Genomic DNA, 21917 nt, shown 5'->3' with positions numbered 1-21917 from the left:
CATGCATCCTTTCAGAACGGATCAGTTTGTATTATCTTTAACATTGCCAAAACGGATCCGTCTTGAACACCATTGAAAGTCAATTCGGGGCGAATCTGTTTTCTATTGTGCCATATTGTGTCAGTGAAAACGGATCTGTCCCCAGGGCTGTCTTTAATATTGTTTGGACCCTGGGCAAAAATTTACTTGGGCCCCCTGGATCCCGCCTTCTCACACCCTTGCATGCAATCACGCCCTCCACCACAACACACACACAAAAAATCCACACATCTGGTAGAGTACAGTGAATGACTGTAAATACTTCCAGTTCTGAAGACTCCAGCAGCTCAGGATCAGTGCTCTGGGCAGCTGGGCTCAGGCTGGAAGTGGGCACCGCTCTGTAAGAAGGAGACCAGGACTCGGCTCACCCTAGTGTTACAGTGCACCCCACAGTATGCAGTATAGCACCCTATAGTATACAGCAACCCACAGTATGCAGTATAGCACCCTATAGTATTCAGCACCACACAGTATGCAGTATAGCACCCCACACTATACAGTACCCCACAGTATATAGTAGAGCAGTATAGCAGCCCACAGTATACAGCACCCCACAGTATACAACACCTCACAGTATACAGTAGAGCAGTATAGCACCTCACCGTATACAGCACCCCAAACTATACACGATACAGCACCCCACACTATACAGCCCCCCACAGTATACAGTACAGCAGTATAGCACTCCACAATATACAGCACCCACAGTATACAGCCCTTCACACTATACAGCCCCCACAGTATACAGTACAACAGTATAGCACTCCACAATATACAGCACCCACAGTATAGAGTATACAGCCCCCCACACTATACAGTACAGCAGTATAGCACTCCACAATATACAGCACCCACAGTATACAGCCCCCCACAGTATACAGCCCTCCACAGTATACAGTACAGCAGTATAGCACTCCACAATATACAGCACCCACAGTATACAGTATACAGCCCCCCACATTATACAGTACAGCAGTATAGCACTCCACAATATACTGCACCCACAGTATAAAGCCCCCCACAGTATACAGCCCCCACAGTATACAGGCCCCCTCAGTATACAGGCCCCCACAGTATACAGGCCCCCACAATATACAGCCCCCCACAGTATACAGCACCCCACTATACAGTAGTTTACAGTATATTAGCATAACAGCCCCTGTCACCTTTTTCTGATGTAATCTTCACAAAAAAAGCTCCACAGTTAAAGAGGACCTTTCACTTGTATACAAACTAAAAACCATCTATATCAGTGGGCAGAGCGGCGCCCAGGGGTCCCCCTGCACTTACTAGTATGTCTGGGCGTCGCTCCGTTCGCCCGGTATAGGCTCCGGTGTCTGCGCTCACTGGACTGATTTTTTGTATGAGGCGTGTCCCTTGCTGCAGCGCTGGCCAATCGCAGCGTACAGCTCATAGCCTGGCTAGTACTTTGTCTAGCATTTGCCCCAATGAAGACAATCAGCATGTATGGGTGTATGTGATCTGCAAGGATGGATTCTTACTGAAATCCATTGACAGTGCCTTCCACATAGATGAGTGGACCCAGAGAATGCCGCCAAAAAATTCCCCAGACCATACCGCTGCCACCACCAGCTTGTGTTCTTCCAGCAATTCTTACAGGGTATTTGTTCTCTGATGTCTCTCCCTGACACTCCAACATCCATCTATTTTATGAAGCAGAAAACATGACGGATCTGCAACCCTTTGCCAATCAGCGAAGATCCAATTCCGCTACTGCTGGGAAAATTGAAGATATTTATTTTTCTAGAAGCAACTTCATTAGCAGAGCTGCAGTGATTATTTGTCTGCTTCTGAGCTCCATATGCAGAAGGGTTCGCTGAACAGTTGTTTTAGACATGTCTTGTAGGCCCCTGATCCATTGTCAGTGAGCTGTTTCACTGTAGCATGTCTATCTGCCCTCATGCACCTTCGTAGCTGATTTTGACCTCTCACATCAATGGCATGTGTTGCTCCGCAGTTTCCACGCTGCTTATTCACAATGCTGCCCAGGGGCAGATAAGGAAATAAAAGTAGCCCTGGAAAAAAAAACTGAAAAGTGGTCCCATGTTGTAGGTAGGTTCAAACTGATAGAAGGCAACATAATTAGGTAATAATATACCGCCGCAGCTGAACCAAATACCACAGGAAGACACCTGTGGCTGCTGCCCAGGTGCGTAGGACAGAATCAGATCATTATGTACTGTACACAGCTGGCAGCCGTGAGAAGGGCTTGGGTGAACATGTCTGAACTACCAACAAATTCCTATTACAATGCACTTTTTTTTTTAACGGGAATCTGTCACCCCAGTTTTGGACAATTATCTACAGCAGGGCTGCACAACCTTTTATGGTTGAGGGCCACATTGTCAGACTGAAGGAATTCCTGGGGCCGAAAATAAAAGTTAAAGGGGTATTCCCAACTAAATTACTGTATTTATGGCTTATTGTACATACAGTGTATACTATAAATGTCTGGTTTCATCTCCAGGATTCCCATCTAATGGGAAATACATGAAAATGCATATGAAAGACATAGACATACATGTCTGTCACCAGATAGTTGGGGGCCACACAGAATTATATCAAGGGCCGCATGTGGCCCTCGGGACGCAGGTTGTGCACCCCTGATCTACAGTAATACATGCTTAGTACTGCATATAAGGAGTCCAGATCACTATTATTAATTTTCCTACTGCCCCTGGTTCCCCCACTGTCAGCGCTCAGAGCTGCACTGAAATACATTGTCGGTACTGCTGTGCTGTGCAAACATAATGGAGATGACTCGTGTGCACAGCAGTCCTGACAATGTATTTCAGTGCAGCTCTGAGCACTGACAGCAGGGGAATGCGGGCAGTAGAAAAATAAAAATAGCGACCTGGACTCCATACCAGCAGCACTACTCATGTATTACTGTAGATAATGGTCCAAATTCTGGGTGACAAATTCCATTTAAAGTTACAAGCACAGCATATCAAATACAATTTTAAAAAATACAGATAAACCATATTAATCCTTCCCTGCAATTATTGTCTGCCTTGAATGTAAGGAAGGATAAATGGAACACATATTAACTTAGTAAACAAGACACAGGCAGCCACAATATTTGGTCAGGTAAGTTCTGCCAACCCCCTACACACCCCCATGCTTAAGAAGGATATTCCCTGTACTCAAAGTTGATAAACTTGAAGACGTTCAGGATGCCGGCGCCTATCGGGATACCTGGACACACTGTAGTCTATTTCTTTCTCCATCCGCTCACTTGTGCTCCATGCTGGTTTTCAACCATCATCTTTCAAAGCCATCATCCACCAATTCTTGTATTGGTTCTGATTGGCCGCTTAAAGGGAATCTGTCACTAGCAATTTACCTTCTTTTTTTTTTCATGAATCCCTGTTTAACAGAGTACCTTTTTTCCATCTGTCTGATTCTTTTGATTGTCAGTCTTGTCATTTCTTCAAAAAATTGATTCTTATGATATGTAAATGACGCTGTAAGGAGCCCAGAGGGGCGTTCTTCTTTCTCCACGGTGCCCAGGAACGCCCCTCTGAAGTGCCGTGCCCGGCAAAATTTGAAAACTAATAACGCCTCCAAGTTCATCTAAATCCCCTCCCAGAGGCGCGGCTAAGTTCTCAACACCCCCCCCCCTCCTCAGCGCCGCGCTCTGCGGCAAACACCCCGATCCTCCTCTCGCCGGCATCCCAAATCCCACGCAGGCGCAGTGCCGTCACTCATCTCATCATAGCGCAGGCAATCGCCGGCACTGCGCCTGCGCGGGATTTGGGATGCCGGCGAGAGGAGGATCGGGGTGTTTGCCGCAGAGCGCGGTGCTGAGGAGGGGGGGTGTTGAGAACTTAGCCGCGCCTCTGGGAGGGGATTTAGATGAACTTGGAGGCGTTATTAGTTTTCAAATTTTGCCGGGCACGGCACTTCAGAGGGGCGTTCCTGGGCACTGTGGAGAAAGAAGAACGCCCCTCTGGGCTCCTTACAGCATCATTTACATATCATAAGAATCGATTTTTTGAAGAAATGACAAGACTGACAATCAAAAGAATCAGACAGATGGAAAAAAGGTACTCTGTTAAACGTGGATTCATGAAAAAAAAAAATTGGTAAATTGCTAGTGACAGATTCCCTTTAAGTTCACCCTTGATTTTCATGGGGGAAGGAGCTTGTGGTAGGGGAAAGTTCAAAAAGTTACAATGGAGTCTTTGACTAGGTCCCTCTTACCTTTCAGGCCATTCTTCATATACCGGTGACCCTGGTTCTAATCAGCATACCACCACACATGGTTCCAATTTTTATCCTTTTTAAGCCCACTTGTGAAAAAAAAAATTATTCCCTGGAAGAATTGGTGCTGGTGTAACGGCTGCATTGGCCTCAAATCACACTATTCCAGGTGTCTTTAATGTTCAATCAAACAAGTTTGATTCTCTGTTTTCTCCTCCATATGGCAGCTGAGTGGCTCAACCAAACAAGAGTTGGTAGGGCATATAGCCTGTGCCTTAATGTGCAGTATAGTTTTATGCATATATCACTATATCAAAGTGTTCATGCCACAGTTGTTGGTACTCCTCTCCCAGTGTGTGCAACTTTCCCAGCAGGGTCTAATCGAGCTGTTTGCATTCTCCATTTCTCCATGGATCATAGGGGGTCATTCTCAATTTACTAAATATCATGAAACTGGCATAACTCCTTCACTAATTTAGCTTCTAAGTTTGGGCCTTGGTCTGTCAGTATTCATTTGGTAAAATGTAGAAATACAAAAAGAGGATTACGGTACAATTTGAACTTCCTGGTTTTCGAAACAGACCAGGAGTCACAAAATAGGTACCTAGAGTAGAGGCTATCAGAGGCGCCAGGGGGCGGAGGTGAGTTCTATATAGAACAATATATATATATATAAACATACATGTGTACATATATATATATATGTGTACATATGGAGTTATGCTCGTCTGCAATTAAGGAACAAGATAGGCTGCTCAAGTGTTTCCGTGGGTCAAGGATTACCCTTGTCCACTTTAGAAGAGATACAGGCGGTGTGGAGAGGAGAGAGAAGAAAAAACCTTTCACACCCGTGGAGGAAAAAGTTTGAAACACGTACCAGGCGCCAAATCCCTCGGTTATTAGCCGTGAAGAGGATGCAGGTTAATTCTTATTTGTGTATAGAATATAAAGGATAAAAGAGACCTTCACCTAGGTCTATTTAAAAAGCTCAGAGTTTAAGAAAAAAACACCTCAACTCTATAGTGATGGTGTTTTAGGATCATATATTAATGATAATAATAATAACAAATGCACTCACTTCACAGGGGGGGCAGTCACCAGGATAAACTCAAGACACCTGAGACTATTTTCCCCCCCGGCCAGGATCGCATGTAGAGATGTAAATAATTGAACGCCGCCTACACACGTGGCTTCTGGTCAATCATTTTAATAAATATAAGGCTCAACGCGTTTCGAGGGTCTGAGGCCCTCTTCTTCAGGAGAAATAAATAAATAGATACATAAAGTTGGTTACAACGGTATACATAAAGAGTTATTGTGTAGATACATTCAATCATACACATATACACACACATACACACATATAAAAATTGTGCATATGTATGTGCAAGTGCACACATACACAACCACACAGCAGCACTCATGTGGAGGGTATTTTACCTCACTTTCTTCGCTAGGTACACAGAGATAATCATAAAGATATGCATATGGAAAATAAATAATTGATTAATAAATAATATGTATCAAGTTCATTCATAGTATGTAAGTGCATAGGCCCAATAAAATGGAAAAAAAAACAATAGAACCTTGATAAACAATAATAAATATATAAAAAAATATATATATGTATATATATTAGATAATAGATAATAATATATATAAATATTCATATGTAAAATGGTGAACATACATATGCTGTCCAACCAGGATACAGATATACATGCACATAAAATCTATATAAAAATAACCTGAAATAGGAATAGAAATAAGTCCAGATAAAATTAAGGTGATCTCTACCTTCAGGAGTGCTTTAGCAGATTCAGAGACCAGTCTGGAATCATTGGGATGAGTTACTGCAGTGGAGTATTTATAGTTTGCACGTGTATTTTTGCTGTGGTCTCTGGAGCCTCCTACTTCCTGTTTGTGTGAATCGAATTAAATCTTTTTCTGAGGTTTTTTATTTTATATCTAGTCTGTAGTCTTTTATTTTCTTGTATTCCAATTGTATAGCAGTCCCTATTTTTCTTATTTTGGATCTAAAAACATTATTTTGGGAGGCCAACTAAACGTTTCTAATTGCGATGCGTTCCACTGTGGAACGCACCGCCATTCACTTCCGGTTGTTCGATATGGGTATGGAAGCTAGATTTAGGAGGTTAATATATATATAAGATTCTTTTTCTAGGGTGGAAAAGGAGGGAGAAGGAAGGGCCAGCTTCACTCCAGTTGAGTGGCTCGAGTTGTCCCCACCGTTAGTGTGTCAGCATCTTCTGTAGTTGCGATGCGTTCCACTGTGGCACGCACCGCCATCTTCTTCCAGTTACAGGAGGAAGTGAGAGAAGGAGAGGCCGGCTTCCGTATGATGGGTGAATGCATATGCAATGCGTTTCACCCTGGAACGCAAAACCCTTTCCTGGATCACTATGTAGTGTGGGTATCTACTTTGTAAGGGGATGTGTCTTGGTAGGATTTTAAAAAAATTGGATCATAGGATATCTAGAATGAAACATTGAATAAAGAAATTGTGGGGTCCCACTATGGAAGAATATTATGAATGGAGGTATGATTCACTTGGGAATTAAGGGGGGGGGAAGCAAAAGGAGGGATTAGACAGCAGGGATGCTGATGATCATATGTATGGACACATTGAGGAATATATATCTCTATATGTGCAGTATAGCCCCATGTGGAACGCAGATGCATGAACTGTATACACCAAGGGAAGTTGTGCTACATGTGGAATATATGAAACCGGATGTTTACTATATTTCACTAGTTCACATATTCAAGGGATTCGTTTAAACCAAATGGTGTTAGAGTGTTAAGACAGAAGATCCAATACATCTCCCTGCGACACAGAGATTGGTAGGATTTCATGTCCTTTTCTAATAGTGTAACTGTTAGGCCTGATGGGTCACCCTCATGGAACATCGCAAAATGCCTGGAAACACTATGGGTTGTGACCTTCCTTGTAATATTCGACCGGTGTTCGTTCATCCTTTCACGTGCTGTTTGGATGGTGCGTCCCACATAGAGAAGATTGCAGGGACAGCGTAGAAGGTAGATGACATTAGTTGACCCACAATCTAACCTGTATTTGATGTTAAAGACTTCATTGTTGGGGGGAATGGTTACTTCTTTTTTACCGTCTGTTAGCATGTTGCAGCATTTGCATCTTATGTTATTGCATTTGAAGTTTCCCAAAGGTTTCCTTGCAGTTTTTTCAATAGTCTTACTGCATTGGGAGGGGCTTCTTTCTATTTTAGGGCAAGAAGGGGCTAATAGATTCTTCAGGGTTTTTGCCCTTCTAAATATAAGAATAGGTTTCGGGGGAATCAGTTTACCCAATATAGGGTCTTTTAGTAGGATTGGCCAATTTTTTGATAGGGTCTGCCTAATAAGAGAATGTTGTGAATTGTAACGAGTAATTAGACTCGAACCTTGAAACTTATCATTACTCTTTATTTTTTCTAGTGTGGAGAATTTGGGTTTGGGTTTAAGACTCTCCTTTTGTGAAATTTGATATATTCTCTTGCTAGAGTCCATCAGCAGTTTTTTTGGGTAGCCTTTTTGTTTGAACCTTTCCTTTAGTTCCTTAACCTGGGTCTTCATAGTCCGGTCATCTGTGCAATTTCTTCTAATTCTTTTCATTTGACTATATGGGATGTTGCGCTTCCATTTGGAATGGTGACAGCTCCTATAGTCAAGAAAACTGTTTGCGTCTACACTTTTGAAATGGGTCTTACTGATGATTTTTTTATTTTTTATACTAAGGTGTAGATCCAAAAAGACCACCTCAAATGTATTATGTTCCATAGTAAAGGAAAGATTCCAATGGTTGGAATTAATATGTTCAGTAAATTGGACTAAGTCATTACTGTCACCTTGCCAGATAAAGATGATGTCGTCTATGAATCGACGATAGAACTTGATTTGTGGATGTGTCAGTAAACCGAATTTCTGTTCGAACGCTCCCATAAAAAGATTCGCACAAGATGGGGCAAACTTAGTGCCCATCGCTGTTCCCTGCGTTTGGATGTAAAATTTATCATTGAATGTGAAATTGTTGTGTTGAAGTATAAATTCAATTGATCTAAGAAGGAATTCTTTTTGATGGTCTGGCATGTGGGAATCCTGAAGTAAGATCTGAGAGATGGCAGCAATACCTAGAGTGTGTTGGATGTTGCTATACAGGGCTGAGACATCCAGGGTAACCCAGATATAATTCTCCTCCCACTGAAAGGATTCCAAAGAGTCTATAAGATGTGATGTGTCTCTTATATACGGTGGGAGCAAGGGTACATACTTCTGTAGATAACTATCTACATAGGCAGAAAGATTAGCTGTCAGGCAGTCTTCCAGGTGGGTTTTGAAGATTTTTATGGATTTTGGGCAGAAAATAAAACCTAGATATTGATGGATGTGCAGTTTTTAAAAAAGATCTTAGTTTTTTGTCAATAATTCCACCAGAATATCCTACGTCTATTAGATCAAATAAAGATTTCTTGAAGGGTTTTGTTGGGTCTTCTTTTAATGGTTTATAGTATTCAGAATCTGATAAGATTCTTAGCGATTCTGTTAGATAATAATCAGTATTCATTTGGGGCATCCATACTGTTGATTCAAATGTGTCTATGAGGCCGGGAAGGTGGTGGTGGTGGCTGACTGAACTTAGAGAAGTGATCCACACACTAATGCATATTTATGCCCATTTGAGTATGTGGTGTTGGGAACAAGGCGCCTAAGGGGGACATTATTAGCCTATATACAGTAAATTTAGAAATGGACCATACAAAATATATGGTGAAAAAATGCTGTTCCATCTAGAATCCCTTCAAAAGACATGGGGCACTGCCTCCATCTGAGAAGAAAAAGTTTAGTTTCCAGAGGTGGCTAGGCTTCTTCACCATTAGAGCTGTGAATCTGTTGGATCGTCTACCTCAGAATGTGAACACAGCAGAAACAGTTGACGACAATAAAAAAAAAAATTATATAACATTACATAAAAGTGTAGAAGTCTGGTTCTCACTCCCTTTCCTTTCAATCACACCTGTATCCATCTCCTGGTTGATCTTGATTGACATGTGTCTTTTTTAAACCGTACTACGTCGTTTCAAGCATTGTCATGAAATCTGTGGTGAGCAGTTCCAGTGGTCCATTGGTCACATTAGTCAATGGGTCAGTCAAGTGTGTTGGTGTATACAGTGCCGTAGCTAGAAATGACTGGGCCCCAAAGAAAATTTTTGAATGGGGCCCCCCTCCCACCAGTAATTTTTTCGCAACCCCATTCCTGGGGCTAGTAAAGATCGCTCTCTCAGACCAGGCCCGGCAGCTGTTCCATCCGTTTCTTACACTGTCTATACTGTCACTGTATATAATTTTATTGTGTAATACTGTTGAGGGGGCCCTGACAAAATCTTTTAGTCCTCCTCCACCTGGATGGGCCCCTTCTGGGTCAGGGCTCCAAAGCAGCCTCTTCCCCTGCTTCCCCTATAGCTATGCCCCTGGGTGTTGATCATTTGATGTATCTGTCACTGATGTAAATACTGTTCTGCCCCTGTGATTGAGCAGAATAATGGAAATGACAACATATATGGGAAAAAAAAGCTTCTAAATACTTCTACGTAGATGCCAAGTCGTAATTAGATACTACCATGAGCAAGTTAACAGAATAATTTTATTAGGTAAAATACACAGAGCCTAAAGGAGGCCCAGAGGAAGTATGACATTACATGAAACGGCTGTAAACCTGTCACTACCAGAGCTTTGGGACGTTCTCACAGCTCTGTTTCTCCACCCCTGTGATGATGTCACTACTAGAGCTGGGAGGAGTTCTCACTGCTCTGTTTACTTTTGGTTTCCTTCCTCCCAGCTGTTCCTCATGCGTTTGATTTCCCTCTCTTTATATCACCCCTCCTCTTATTGTAGGGCGTGGATTATAGTTCTCATTTCAGTTGTAGCTCTTGCTTTAGTATCTTCACTTGTAGCTATCAGTTCACTGGACCTGTGTTCTGCTGCAGCAAGCACTCCGGATATTGCCAGCTGTCCTTGGATCCGTCTTCTCTGCGGCTGCAGCCCCTTCAGCTAAGTGTGCAGACATTGTTGTGTACCTGATTATTTTCTGACTGGATCTGAGGTGGCCACGGTTCCCTCCATATACTGAGTAGGGCACCGGTGGCCGTGCCCCTTCCACTATTGTAGGGGTTACAGTGGTCATCAGTCTTAGGCACGTGGGCATGCCTTGTTCCGCCATTTGGATCCGGGCATGTGCTTTAGCAGCATAGGGAGAGCTTTGAGGGTCTGACAGGGGTCACCCTTTATCCTCCCTAGTTTGGGTCCGGTCAGTAGCTCTTTTACTGTGTATACTATTGTTGCTCACATACAGCCGTGACAAAACCAAGGATTTTTTTGTCCTCCCTTGTTTATCTGTAATTTGGCATGGATCGAATAAATTTGAAACAGGACCAGTGAGTGCCACTTTATGTATCCTATGGAAGATAAATGTTTGGAATTGATTTTGAAAGCGAGCAAACCCCTTTAAGGGTAATGCTGTTGCAGAGAAGTGGACTGGTGCAGTGTTGGTTCTATGAAGGTGCAGAGCCTAAGCTGATGGCCTGATTCTTATATAAAGAGAAATGTCAGTGCTGCTTTTGGATTCTCAGAATCATGTCTTATGTGGCTCCATTTGAATGACTCAAAGCATGTTGGAATATGTACGGTAGTATTGTAAGTGCTTTATACTGTGAGTATAAAGACATACACTGGTGCGATTATCAAGCCGGTTTCTCCACTATTTCTCCGTCATGAGTATTGCCCTTTCATCTACATGGTATTATTATTATCATCATCGTAATACAGACAGCATTTTCTATTCCATCCAATAATTAGAGTTTATAGTTTTAATAAAATAATGTTAACATGATTACTATCCTATAAAGATGTGTTGGTATGACTCCCAGTTACAGGGTCTAAGAATCTGACCAATTTTCACATTTACATACTAGGAGTAATTTAATATAAAATATACACCAGTTTTCTGGCATATATCTGTTGCAGATTGCAGCGCAAATGTTATTTGGGCCGCAATCTGCGACTTTTCCCCGCCCAGAGCAGGTCTAACAAAGGGGATATGATGTGGGCGGGGAAGGGGACGGGCCGGTAGGCTGGCACCTCTACATAACTCCAGCGAATCCACCGCCAGCTATAGGGGGTTTTTAAGATTGGCGTATATAAAACGCTGGTCTTAATAAATGACCCCCTATAATTTCTTCCCCCATGTTTCATCTAAAATGTTTATGAAGAGATCTACTGGTGTTATTGGTGTGTTATATAATATGCTGCAGGAGACATCATTTATTAAAGGTGTTGTCCCATCATTTATCTGCTATCTACAGCATATGGGACAAATATCTGATTGTGGGAGTCTGACCACCTTCAAATCTATGGGACTCGTCGCAGTACCATAGATATTGGTACAGCACCAGTCCCGTAGAGTTGAATGGACCAAAAGTGCACATGTATGACCACCATTCCATTAACTCAGGAGACTCTGGTGCCTCATTTTTGCTATCATTGGGGGTTCCAGCAGTCAGGCCCCCACGAGCGCATATCTCAATCTTCTTAGGCCTGTTCCTAGTCTTGTGGAATATGCTGCATACTTTTGGCTGGTAAATTCAAGTCAGGAATAGTGATATGTGGTAGTAGACTGAGGCCGAGTTCACACGAACGTGTGTGACCCGTGCCTGTCACACACGTTCGTGCACGATCGCCGGCCGTAGGTCAGCCGCATCGGATCGCGGACCCATTCACTTTAATGGGTCCGCGATCCGCCCGTTCCGCTAAAAGATAAGACATGTTCTATCTTTTTGCGGAACGGAAGTACGGGACGTAACCCCACGGAAGCACTCCGTAGTGCTTCCAAGGGGTCCCGTCCCGTGCGGACATTCCGCGATTCCGGATTTGCGGACCCATTGAAGTGAATGGGTCCGCATCCGTGATGTGTAATGCACACGGAACTGTGGCCGTGTATTGCGGCCCGCGATTTGCGGGCCGCAATACGGCCACGGGTCACACACGTTCGTTTGAACTAGGCCTGACAGAGAGGATTGGTTGATGGATGGTTTCTCAAGAATGAAGATGCCAGTGGTTAGCGTTAGTTTGAAGATATGAGTTAGGGTATAAGTATAGAAGTAAATTAAAGGGGTAAGGCATTGAGTCAAATATATCGGTGGTGTGCTGTGATATGTAAAGTAGGGTGAAAAGATTTTTTTATCAGTAATGGCGGTTAACCAGGTTATGCAGAAAGGGGACTGAGCAGTTGAGAGGTAGTTGGTGTTATCTCAGCTGAGAAAAGACTTGTGCTCGAGGCAGTCGGAGGCAGAGTAAATAAAAACAGAAACTCAACATTCTCAATGCAAGTCAAATTGATCCATGAAGATCTGATAAGCTAGGTTCACACCTGTAGCGTAGGTTCAGCCTTTATCACAGATTCTGGTTAAAATGACCAATACTGCAACATTAGGCAGTATTTTGTCCGGGATAATGCTGGAATCCATACTGGAAGCCCGACAGACCCCATTACACCAATGGGATCAGCAAGGCACCAGTAGTGTCTGACCTATTCCGGATTCAGCTATTCCATTTTTCTGTTCCTATACTGGAACAAAAATAGAATTTCATCAGCAATGTGAGAACCTAACTTAGCCTTATGTGCACCCAGATGTACAAAAAGAAAAAAATGCTATGCAGATGATATAGGGTCAACTGCTATGATGGGATCTAGTTCTGCTTTTGGCAAGAAATATAAGAACTGAAAAATGCACACACAAAATGGTTTTAATAACATTTTCTAATAGTAAAATACTGTACATTTGTAATGCTCTTTCACCAGCTCCACAGTCGCTTGAAGATGAATGGCAGAGTATATCTGACCTCACTTTGGCCTGTAATAGCATACTGGAGGCCATGTCTAAAGAAGGTACGTTGCCATTTAAAATGAATAAACAGCCCTTAAAAGTTTTTGAGACTTAGCGGTAGTACAAAGGATTACGCACATATGGGGTCATTTATCAAACTGCTGTAAAGTAGAACTGGCTTAGTTGCCCTTAGCAACCAATCGGATCCCACCTTTTATTCTCCAAAGGAGCTGTCAAAAATGAAAGGTGGAATATGATTGGTTGCTATTGGCAACACGGTTGCCAACCGTCCAGAAATTTCTGGACAGTCTGTTCTGTATGCATGAAAGAAAATTGATGTCTGTGATTTTTTTGAGGCTGGTGGTACTTGACTAGATTATCTTTGTGGTAGTTATTATCATTTTACAGCTTACAGTAAATTGAGCCATAGACAAGTATTACTTATAATCTTTAGAATTCATTATTGTTTTCCAATTTGTCTGTAAAAAATGTTGGCTGTCTATGATTTTGGGATAGGTTGTCCAGAAAAAAAGAAAAATTCTGGTTGGCAACCCTGATCGGCAATTAAGCCAGTTCTACTTTACAACTGTGTGAAAAATAAATGACCCCAATTGTACTTAGAGGTCCTTACATGTACCTTACATGAAGGTAAGCAATGAGTGTACAATCATAGAGATTCTGTTAGCCCCTGAGATGTTACTAAATTGCAACAGATTTCAGATAGAGCCAGTGGGGGAGGTGCTTAGTTTCCCATAGCAACCAATCAGATTGATCCTTTCATTATTCAAAGGAGCTCTGAACAATGAAAGGTGGAATCTGATTGGTTACTATGGGCAACTAAGCTAAATTTCCGTTACACTAATTTTGATAAATTGCCCCCAGTAGTGTTTTTATTGTGCCTGACAAATGAGAAAACTAGAATGGGGCCCGACTCCTCCTTTACCTCGCTCATCAACAGTACAGTTTACAATCGGTTCTGTCTCTCTCTTCGTTGATCTCACAGCATGCTGTTTTCCATTATTCACTGCGTCTTCCATTTTTCAATCTCCACCTACAGCATTCCAACCAGATTTGCAAGTTTTATTAACACTCTAATCACTGACTATGCCTCACCTCCTTTAACAGTGAAGGTTGGCCCTTTAGCTGCTGGGTCCCATAACAACTGCTATGCCTGCTACCCTAATAGCTATGCCCTTAGTATCTGAATTCCTTCATGTCAATCTACCCGAAATCTATATAGTAGTAGTCTACTAGGTACAGTCTTCCATGGTGAGACAATGCACACTACTGTGATAAAGTATCCAGCCCTTCCAACATGACCCCTGTTCTTGTATATTTATCACACTAATTGTTTCCTTCCTGGCCCATGACTAGAATGTACATCCGGTGTGATGCTGGTTCCCGCTCTGTGACGTACGTTTTCTCCATGAGGATTTCGCTGGTGCCGTGAGTGCACCTGCAAAATCAGTGACAGGAATAATTTTTATAATATTAATATTTTTTAAAAGGTTTATTATGTCATACAATAAAAAGTAGACATAATTGGTATTGCTGCATCAGTAACAATCTGAAATATAATATGATCATGTTATTTTATCCCCTTTCTGACCAGATCCATTTTCCGTTTTTTTTTATTTTATTATGTGTCTTGGAAAGCCATTTGTGTCTTTTTTTGAGTGATACGTGCGACTTTTTATGTCATTTTTATTTTAGTATTTTCTTTGCTTTTACTTTTTATACCTGAGAATATGCTGACAATATGCTTTTCTATTTAGTACCACAACATGCAACTAAAATATTTTTTAAATGATGTCCCCTTTCCATTACAGTCTTTTTTATATAGGGGATATATGTGTTATGGTCACCGGGGGCAGAGCTTTTTCTTTTGTTTTTGTATATACATATTGTGCCCCCCCTTAAGGCCATACAAGACATTTGGATGGAAATACAGCCTGAGGATGTTTCAGCAAGACTTTTGAGTCTCACTAAAGAGGTTATTTGGTCTCCAAAAACCAAGCAGCCTCTGCAGTTAGGCTGTTTTCACATCAAACTTGCATAGTGCAGATTCTTACAGATGCGGTGAGACCAAATATGTGGAGGAGATTTTACTTTTGAATTTTCTTCCATTGAAAAGCATTTTTTCAATGAAAAAAATATGTATTTTTGGGATTTTTTTTAGCTAATATATTTTTATAACTTTTTTTTAACCATTTAACAGTCCCACAAGGAGACTATAATAGATGATCTTTTGATTGCTTCTATAATACATTGCATTATTCCTGTAGTGCAATGTATTTTAATGTCAGTGCTATGCTGACATTCACCAGCAGGCTGCGGCAGAGAGTAAATGCTGGAGGCAGGCCTGGGATCTTCACTGGGTCCCAGACTGCACTGATATTGGCACTCTCTGATCTCATACGTGGGGTGCCAATGGGAGACAGAGGGAGTCTGGTCTCTCTGTAACCACTTACATGCTGCAGGCAGATTGTAATAAGATTAATTAAAACAGTTCCGCCCAAAAGTGCTCCACATGTCTTCAATATTGATGTTAAACACTGGTTGAAAACTTCAACTTATCCTGCAGTTACTGCTGCTGAAGGTGGTACGTACAGTTAGTAAAAGTGTTGTCTCCTGGAGAATATTGTGAACAATTTTGTATTTGGGGCTGAATTTAACTATAAACAATGGTCCAGATTTATTAATGTGTCTATGCCAAGAATCTGTAAAAAGTGGCGCAACTACATCAAAATCAGACATTTTTCAGTGTGACAAATATGCAATAATGGGGGACATCTTGAAGAGGGGGTAAAAAAACTTCTTTACATCACTAAGTAAGTCCTCACAAGGTTTCTAAAGTCAAAATATCAAGTACAGGTAGCTTAGATAATGTGGCTGAGCTAATCATCACACTGTTACTCCATAGAGAAGAGTATTGTATGTGTGCATATGTCCGCACCAGTGTGATGTTACATAATAAAATACAGCCAGCAGTGCTACATTTCACGACTTATTGTGTGAGCATGTAACCACGAGATTATTACTTGTTCTTAAACTTTGTGTGTTCTTACAGAACAGGTACAAGCTTTTAAAAATGATATGGGAGCTCAAAGCTCTCTCCCAGCAGCATCAGGGTAAGCGGCAAACACCTTAATTGTCAGGTCCATGCATTTCACACACTTAGATGTGAATGTGACAATTGCCATACTAAAAAATGTCATCTGATTCCTAGAAATCTTAATGACAAAGTTACAGAGCTGGAAATGAAGCTGAAGAAACTCCAGGAAGACCTTAGAAGGGTAAGGAAAAGGCCAATTATTATTAAAATCCTTTCCTGACATAGTACAAACCGGATTCCAAAAAAGTTGGGACACTAAACAAATTGTGAATAAAAACTGAACACAATGATGTGGAGATGGCAAATGTCAATATTTTATTTGTAATAGAACGTAGATGACAGATCAAACGTTTAATCCGAGTAAATGTATCATTTTAAAGGAAAAATACGTTGATTCCAATTTTCACAGTGTCAACAAATCCCCAAAAAGTTGGGACAAGTAGCAATAAGAGGCTGGAAAAAGTAAATTTGAGCATAACGAAAAGCTGGAAGACCAATTAACACTAATTAGGTCAATTGGCAACATGATTGGGTATAAAAAGAGCTTCTCAGAGTGGCAGTGTTTCTCAGAAGCCAAGATGGGTAGAGGATCACCAATTCCCACAATGTTGCGCAGAAAGATAGTGGAGCAATATCAGAAAGGTGTTACCCAGCGAAAAATTGCAAAGACTTTCCATCTATCATCATCAACTGTGCATAACATCATCCGAAGATTCAGAGAATCTGGAACAATCTCTGTGTGTAAGGGTCAAGGCCGAAAAACCATACTGGATGCCCGTGATCTCCGGGCCCTTAAACGACACTGCACCACAAACAGGAATGCTACTGTAAAGGAAATCACAGAATGGGCTCAGGAATACTTCCAGAAACCATTGTCAGTGAACACAATCCACCGTGCCATCCGCCTTTGCCAGCTGAAACTTTACAGTGCAAAGAAGAAGCCATTTCTAATCAAAATCCACAAGCTCAGGCGTTTTCACTGGGCCAGGGATCATTTAAAATGGAGTGTGGCAAAATGGAAGACTGTTCTGTGGTCAGACGAGTCACGATTCGAAGTTCTTTTTGAAAATCTGGGACGCCATGTCATCCGGACCAAAGAGGACAAGGACAACCCAAGTTGTTATCAACGCTCAGTTCAGAAGCCTGCATCTCTGATGGTATGGGGTTGCATGAGTGCGTGTGGCATGGGCAGCTTGCATGTCTGGAAAGGCACCATCAATGCAGAAAAATATATTCAGGTTCTAGAACAACATATGCTCCCATCCAGACATCATCTCTTTCAGGGAAGACCCTGCATTTTTCAACAAGATAATGCCAGACCACATTCTGCATCAATCACAACATCATGGCTGCATAGGAGAAGGATCCGGGTACTGAAATGGCCAGTCTGCAGTCCAGATCTTTCACCTATAGAGAACATTTGGCGCATCATAAAGAGGAAGGTGCAACAAAGAAGGCCCAAGACGATTGAACAGTTAGAGGCCTGTATTAGACAAGAATGGGAGAGCATTCCTATTTCTAAACTTGAGAAACTGGTCTCCTCGGTCCCCAGACGTCTGTTGAGTGTTGTAAGAAGAAGGGGAGATGCCACACAGTGGTGAAAATGGCCTTGTCCCAACTTTTTGGGGATTTGTTGAAACCATGAAATTCTGATTCAACATATTTTTCCCTTAAAATGGTACATTTTCTCAGTTTAAACTTTTGTTCCGTGATTTATGTTCTATTCTGAATAAAATATTAGAAGTTGGCACCTCCACATCATTGCATTCAGTTTTTATTCACGATTTGTATAGTGTCTCAACTTTTTTGGAATCCGGTTTGTAGTTGGCTTTTGGAACCCCCTTGCAATCAGTTTTTATTTTATCAAGGAAACCTGCTGTCCTCTGCAATAGTATAATACGTGACTTTGCTGGCCTCAGTTGCTTTCTGCTTTATCTGTCCAAGGTGAGGGAGTTTGTTCTCATATGCTTTATGCTCAGTCATATTTCAATCATATTTCTTCAATATTATTTTGGTTTTAAATCTGACAGCAAATGTGGCACACTCCATGCAATAAAAAGTGAAGAAAGGACACACTGTGTGTGATATGTAAAGACTTGGGTATGTTCACACATGTCAGTTTTCAAGTGCTTTGGCCACTGTCGTAATGTATTACAGTTACTGTATGGAATAATGTGGAGTCCCTGTGACTCCATATTGTGGAGCCTTAGTGACTCTGTGTGGCGCTGTATGATGCCTCATTTCTAATTCTTCTAGTGGAGAATGCTCAGTAGTCTAATGCCCACATTTAGATCCAATAAAAAACACTTGTACAAACCTCTAGTGTTGTGCTGCAACATGGTTTACCATGTTCACTGGTCCACATCCCAGTTATGTTCTAACAGGTGTGCCTGCCAGTGGCTGGGAGTTTGAAATGCCACCAGCATCAGCATGACAATGGAAGAATTTTGCTAATATAACTGGATATGCAGTTTGAAAATCTTTCCAGTTTTCACACATGTTAGACCCTCAAGAAGATATTTAAAAAAAATCATTATATTCTAATGTCATCTTAACTAATTTTTGCATAGGAACAAGAGGGAAGAGCACAACTGCAGGCTGAGGTTCTGAGCCTGAAAAGGACCCAAGAAGAAGCTTTCACTGGAACTTTGCCCCGAGAAAATGGTGCCAAAATACTCAGAGGTGGAGCCAGCAACTGTGAAGGAACAACTATTGACTAAATTAGGAAGCAATCATTAAGAACTTTGTAAAGAAAGTTTGGGATCAGGGAATCATTTCATGAAAAGTCAATGAATTGATCAAGCAGAAAGACAATGCAAGGTAATACCTGCCTGGCAGCAAGATTGATCTTATATAGGTATATGGAAGTGTAGGGAAACATGGTTATAAAAATATTTAAGAGAATATGGCCCAATACTGACCTCCGTGGTACTGGATCCAAAGTGTAAAATGAGTCAAACACTGAATTATTTAGGTGTTCAGGTATGATCATTTCAGAAAACCACTAAAACATATGTCAGGGGATTGAACCAATGTGTTTGAAGGAAATAAAAACCTCACAGATCAGACAAACAAATTAAAGGGAGTCAAATCCTTTCCATAGTGGCCAGAGAATCTGGACCCACTGTCATTTCAGGTATGGCTTACAAATACTGTGAATGGTGATGAGAAAATGCAGTGCAGGAGGGTTATTCACAATGAGAACCTGTAATAGGATGTATACTGCAAGAACATTGTGAAGGAAGGATGTCCTCTTTTGAATGTCTTTGTAAATAGAGTATTAATGTCTTCCAGTAATTATCTTTAAAGTTCCTGTTATAATGAATGTATATTTGGGACAATAAAGGGTAATATTATCTGAATTTTTACATCTGAGCGATTTACTGCATCCTTAAATGGCCCACAAAAAGTATACAACTGTGTTTGAATCTCCCACTTGGAATGGATATTAGATACATATGGAATAGAGATAAACGAATCAGTTTGTAACAAACAAGGGTTATTATGAACTTCGCAAAAATTCGTCCACAAGATGAACCCAAAGCTTTTTAGGTTTGTTTCGGAAAAATCCAATAAAACACCCCACAGTGCCATTTTACTGCACATGTCAGCCAGAAAAAGCACAAGAGAGGAAGAAGAAGGCTTACATGACCCTAAGAGGATGTGGGTGGGTAGGGCTTGACCTGATTGGCTCACAGGCTGAAAGACAACCTGGATGGTGGTACATATAGTTGTGCGTGCTCCTCCTCTCATCGGTTGCTGGATGCACACAGAGATGACTAGGAGCAGCACACTATATGTGCAGGGTCTGCATTCCTGAATATAAATGCCCAACGGCATAGGTAAGTTTAAAGTAGGACCTGCCTGACTGAGACCACCATTTTATCATATAAGAGGGCTTAGTCCATATATAATGCTTGTATCTATTGCGTTAGTGCATTGTTATCTGTTTTCTGTGATTTTTGAGACAACCTGGATGAGGCAATCAGTGGAGCAGTAGGCATCAAGCTGTCCTTGCAGAATGACTAGAACATCATTCTGTGTTGGGCTGTGAAAGAAGATGGATGGGTTTAGCAGTCTCTGGCAGAAAATGATCAGTGTACAGTCACAATCAAGCTTCTATTTTATTTATTTTTTTATAATTTTTTATTCAGGAAAAAAAAAAATTATAACAATACATAATTAAACAATAACATCCTCCATTATAATCCCTCCATCCAAACCAACCCTACCCTCCCTCCCTAGCGATGTGTCTCTGTAATAGAAATAATAATAATAATAAAGGTGGACAATGGGGGGGGGGGGAGAGGGGATCAAGAGGAAAAACTACTACTTCCACAGCTCCCATATCATAGACCATTTTTCCTCAGAATGTCTCTGGTTAAATAAGACCCTCTCATATCTCTTAACCTTATTCACGAGGCATAGCCACACCTCACAGTTTGGAGTATTTTGTGACATCCAGACTCGAGTGACCAGGAGTCTAGCTAAGAACATAATTATAATCAAAAGGATCATTTTATACTTGTGACAGTTTACCTTGGATAAATCACCCAATATCCAACACTCAGCTGTAAACGGAAGTACTATCCTCAATTTTTGAGTGATGAACTTATGAATTATACCCCAATAGGCTTTTAAGTCTGGACACAACCAAAACATGTGCAAAAAATCCATTATCTGCGAATCACACCGTGGACAATTCGCAGACTCTCGTAAACTACATTTATTAAGCCATATCGGCGTGATATACACTCTGTGTAGAATATTAAACTGTACTAATATATGATTCAAATTATATGATCCTAATCTTAAGTCACCCAAAATATTTCCCCAATCCTCTACCGAGACCATTGGGCAGTCAGTTCCCCAAGCCCTTTGGCCCGGAGAAACAACCTCATTAAATAGTGCCTTTACTAATAATTTATAAAAGTGTGAAATATTCCAGTTCAAACCTAAATTCCTTATCAACTCATTCAAAAGTGAGGAAGTATCTATCTCCAGCAAGGGAGATTCTTTTACATTAGCAATTGCTGAACGTATCTGAAAATACCTAAACCAACTTAAATTATTCCCTATTTGTGCTAAACAAGAGAGTATCTCTCCATTTATCACCACCTGTGAAACATACACAATATTACTTTTTTGCCAAAATTTATCCCCCGCTAATTTATCAAGATCCTGTAAATAAAAATTCTTCCAAAGAGGAGTGCACAAAATAGAACCCTTAATCCCCAACCATCTTCTAATGGTGGTCCAAGATCTAGAAAATAACTTTCCAGTCCCTCTATACTCTTGTTAGACATTAACAGAGCACTTTTCTTCCATTGAGAGAATAACCATAGCTGTCCAGCTGTAAAATAGCCCTTGAAGTAGGGGAGATTAAACCCTCCCTGCTCCAACGGCTTATAAAAATATGGGTATTTGATTATAATATAACTCATTATATACAATCATTAAAGGGGTTTTCCCATCTTAGACAATGGGAGCATATTGCTAGGATATGCCCCCATTGTCTAATAGGTGCGGGTCCTACCCCTGGGACCCACACCTACAAGGAGAACGGAGCAGAGAAAGTTAAGGAGGGCGCACTGCGCATGCGCAGCCGCCCTCCATTCATT

At 41.2% G+C, this 21917-nt stretch overlaps 1 protein-coding gene across 5 annotated transcripts in view; it reads left to right on the top strand.

Annotated features, from left to right (window-relative positions):
* SIPA1 (signal-induced proliferation-associated 1) overlaps nt 1-19652 on the top strand; it is a 156300-nt gene extending 136648 nt beyond the window's left edge. For 3 of the 5 annotated variants that reach the window (XM_040408979.1, XM_040408977.1, XM_040408978.1), the window contains 4 exons: nt 13157-13243; nt 16252-16312; nt 16411-16477; nt 18867-19652. In XM_040408979.1, coding sequence (XP_040264913.1) covers nt 13157-13243; nt 16252-16312; nt 16411-16477; nt 18867-19016 — 365 coding nt within the window. In that variant the 3' untranslated portion in view covers nt 19017-19652. The remainder of the gene's footprint in view (nt 1-13156; nt 13244-16251; nt 16313-16410; nt 16478-18866) is intronic. The other 2 variants (XM_040408980.1, XM_040408981.1) reach the window with 2 other exon arrangements.
* Nucleotides 19653-21917: the final 2265 nt, after the last annotated feature.

The sequence above is a fragment of the Bufo bufo genome, chromosome 10 (assembly GCF_905171765.1).
Source record: "Bufo bufo chromosome 10, aBufBuf1.1, whole genome shotgun sequence".
Classification (NCBI taxonomy): Eukaryota; Metazoa; Chordata; class Amphibia; order Anura; family Bufonidae; genus Bufo; species Bufo bufo.
The sequence above is the reverse complement of the archived record's forward strand: the minus strand, read 5'-3'. Positions and strand labels throughout refer to the sequence as shown.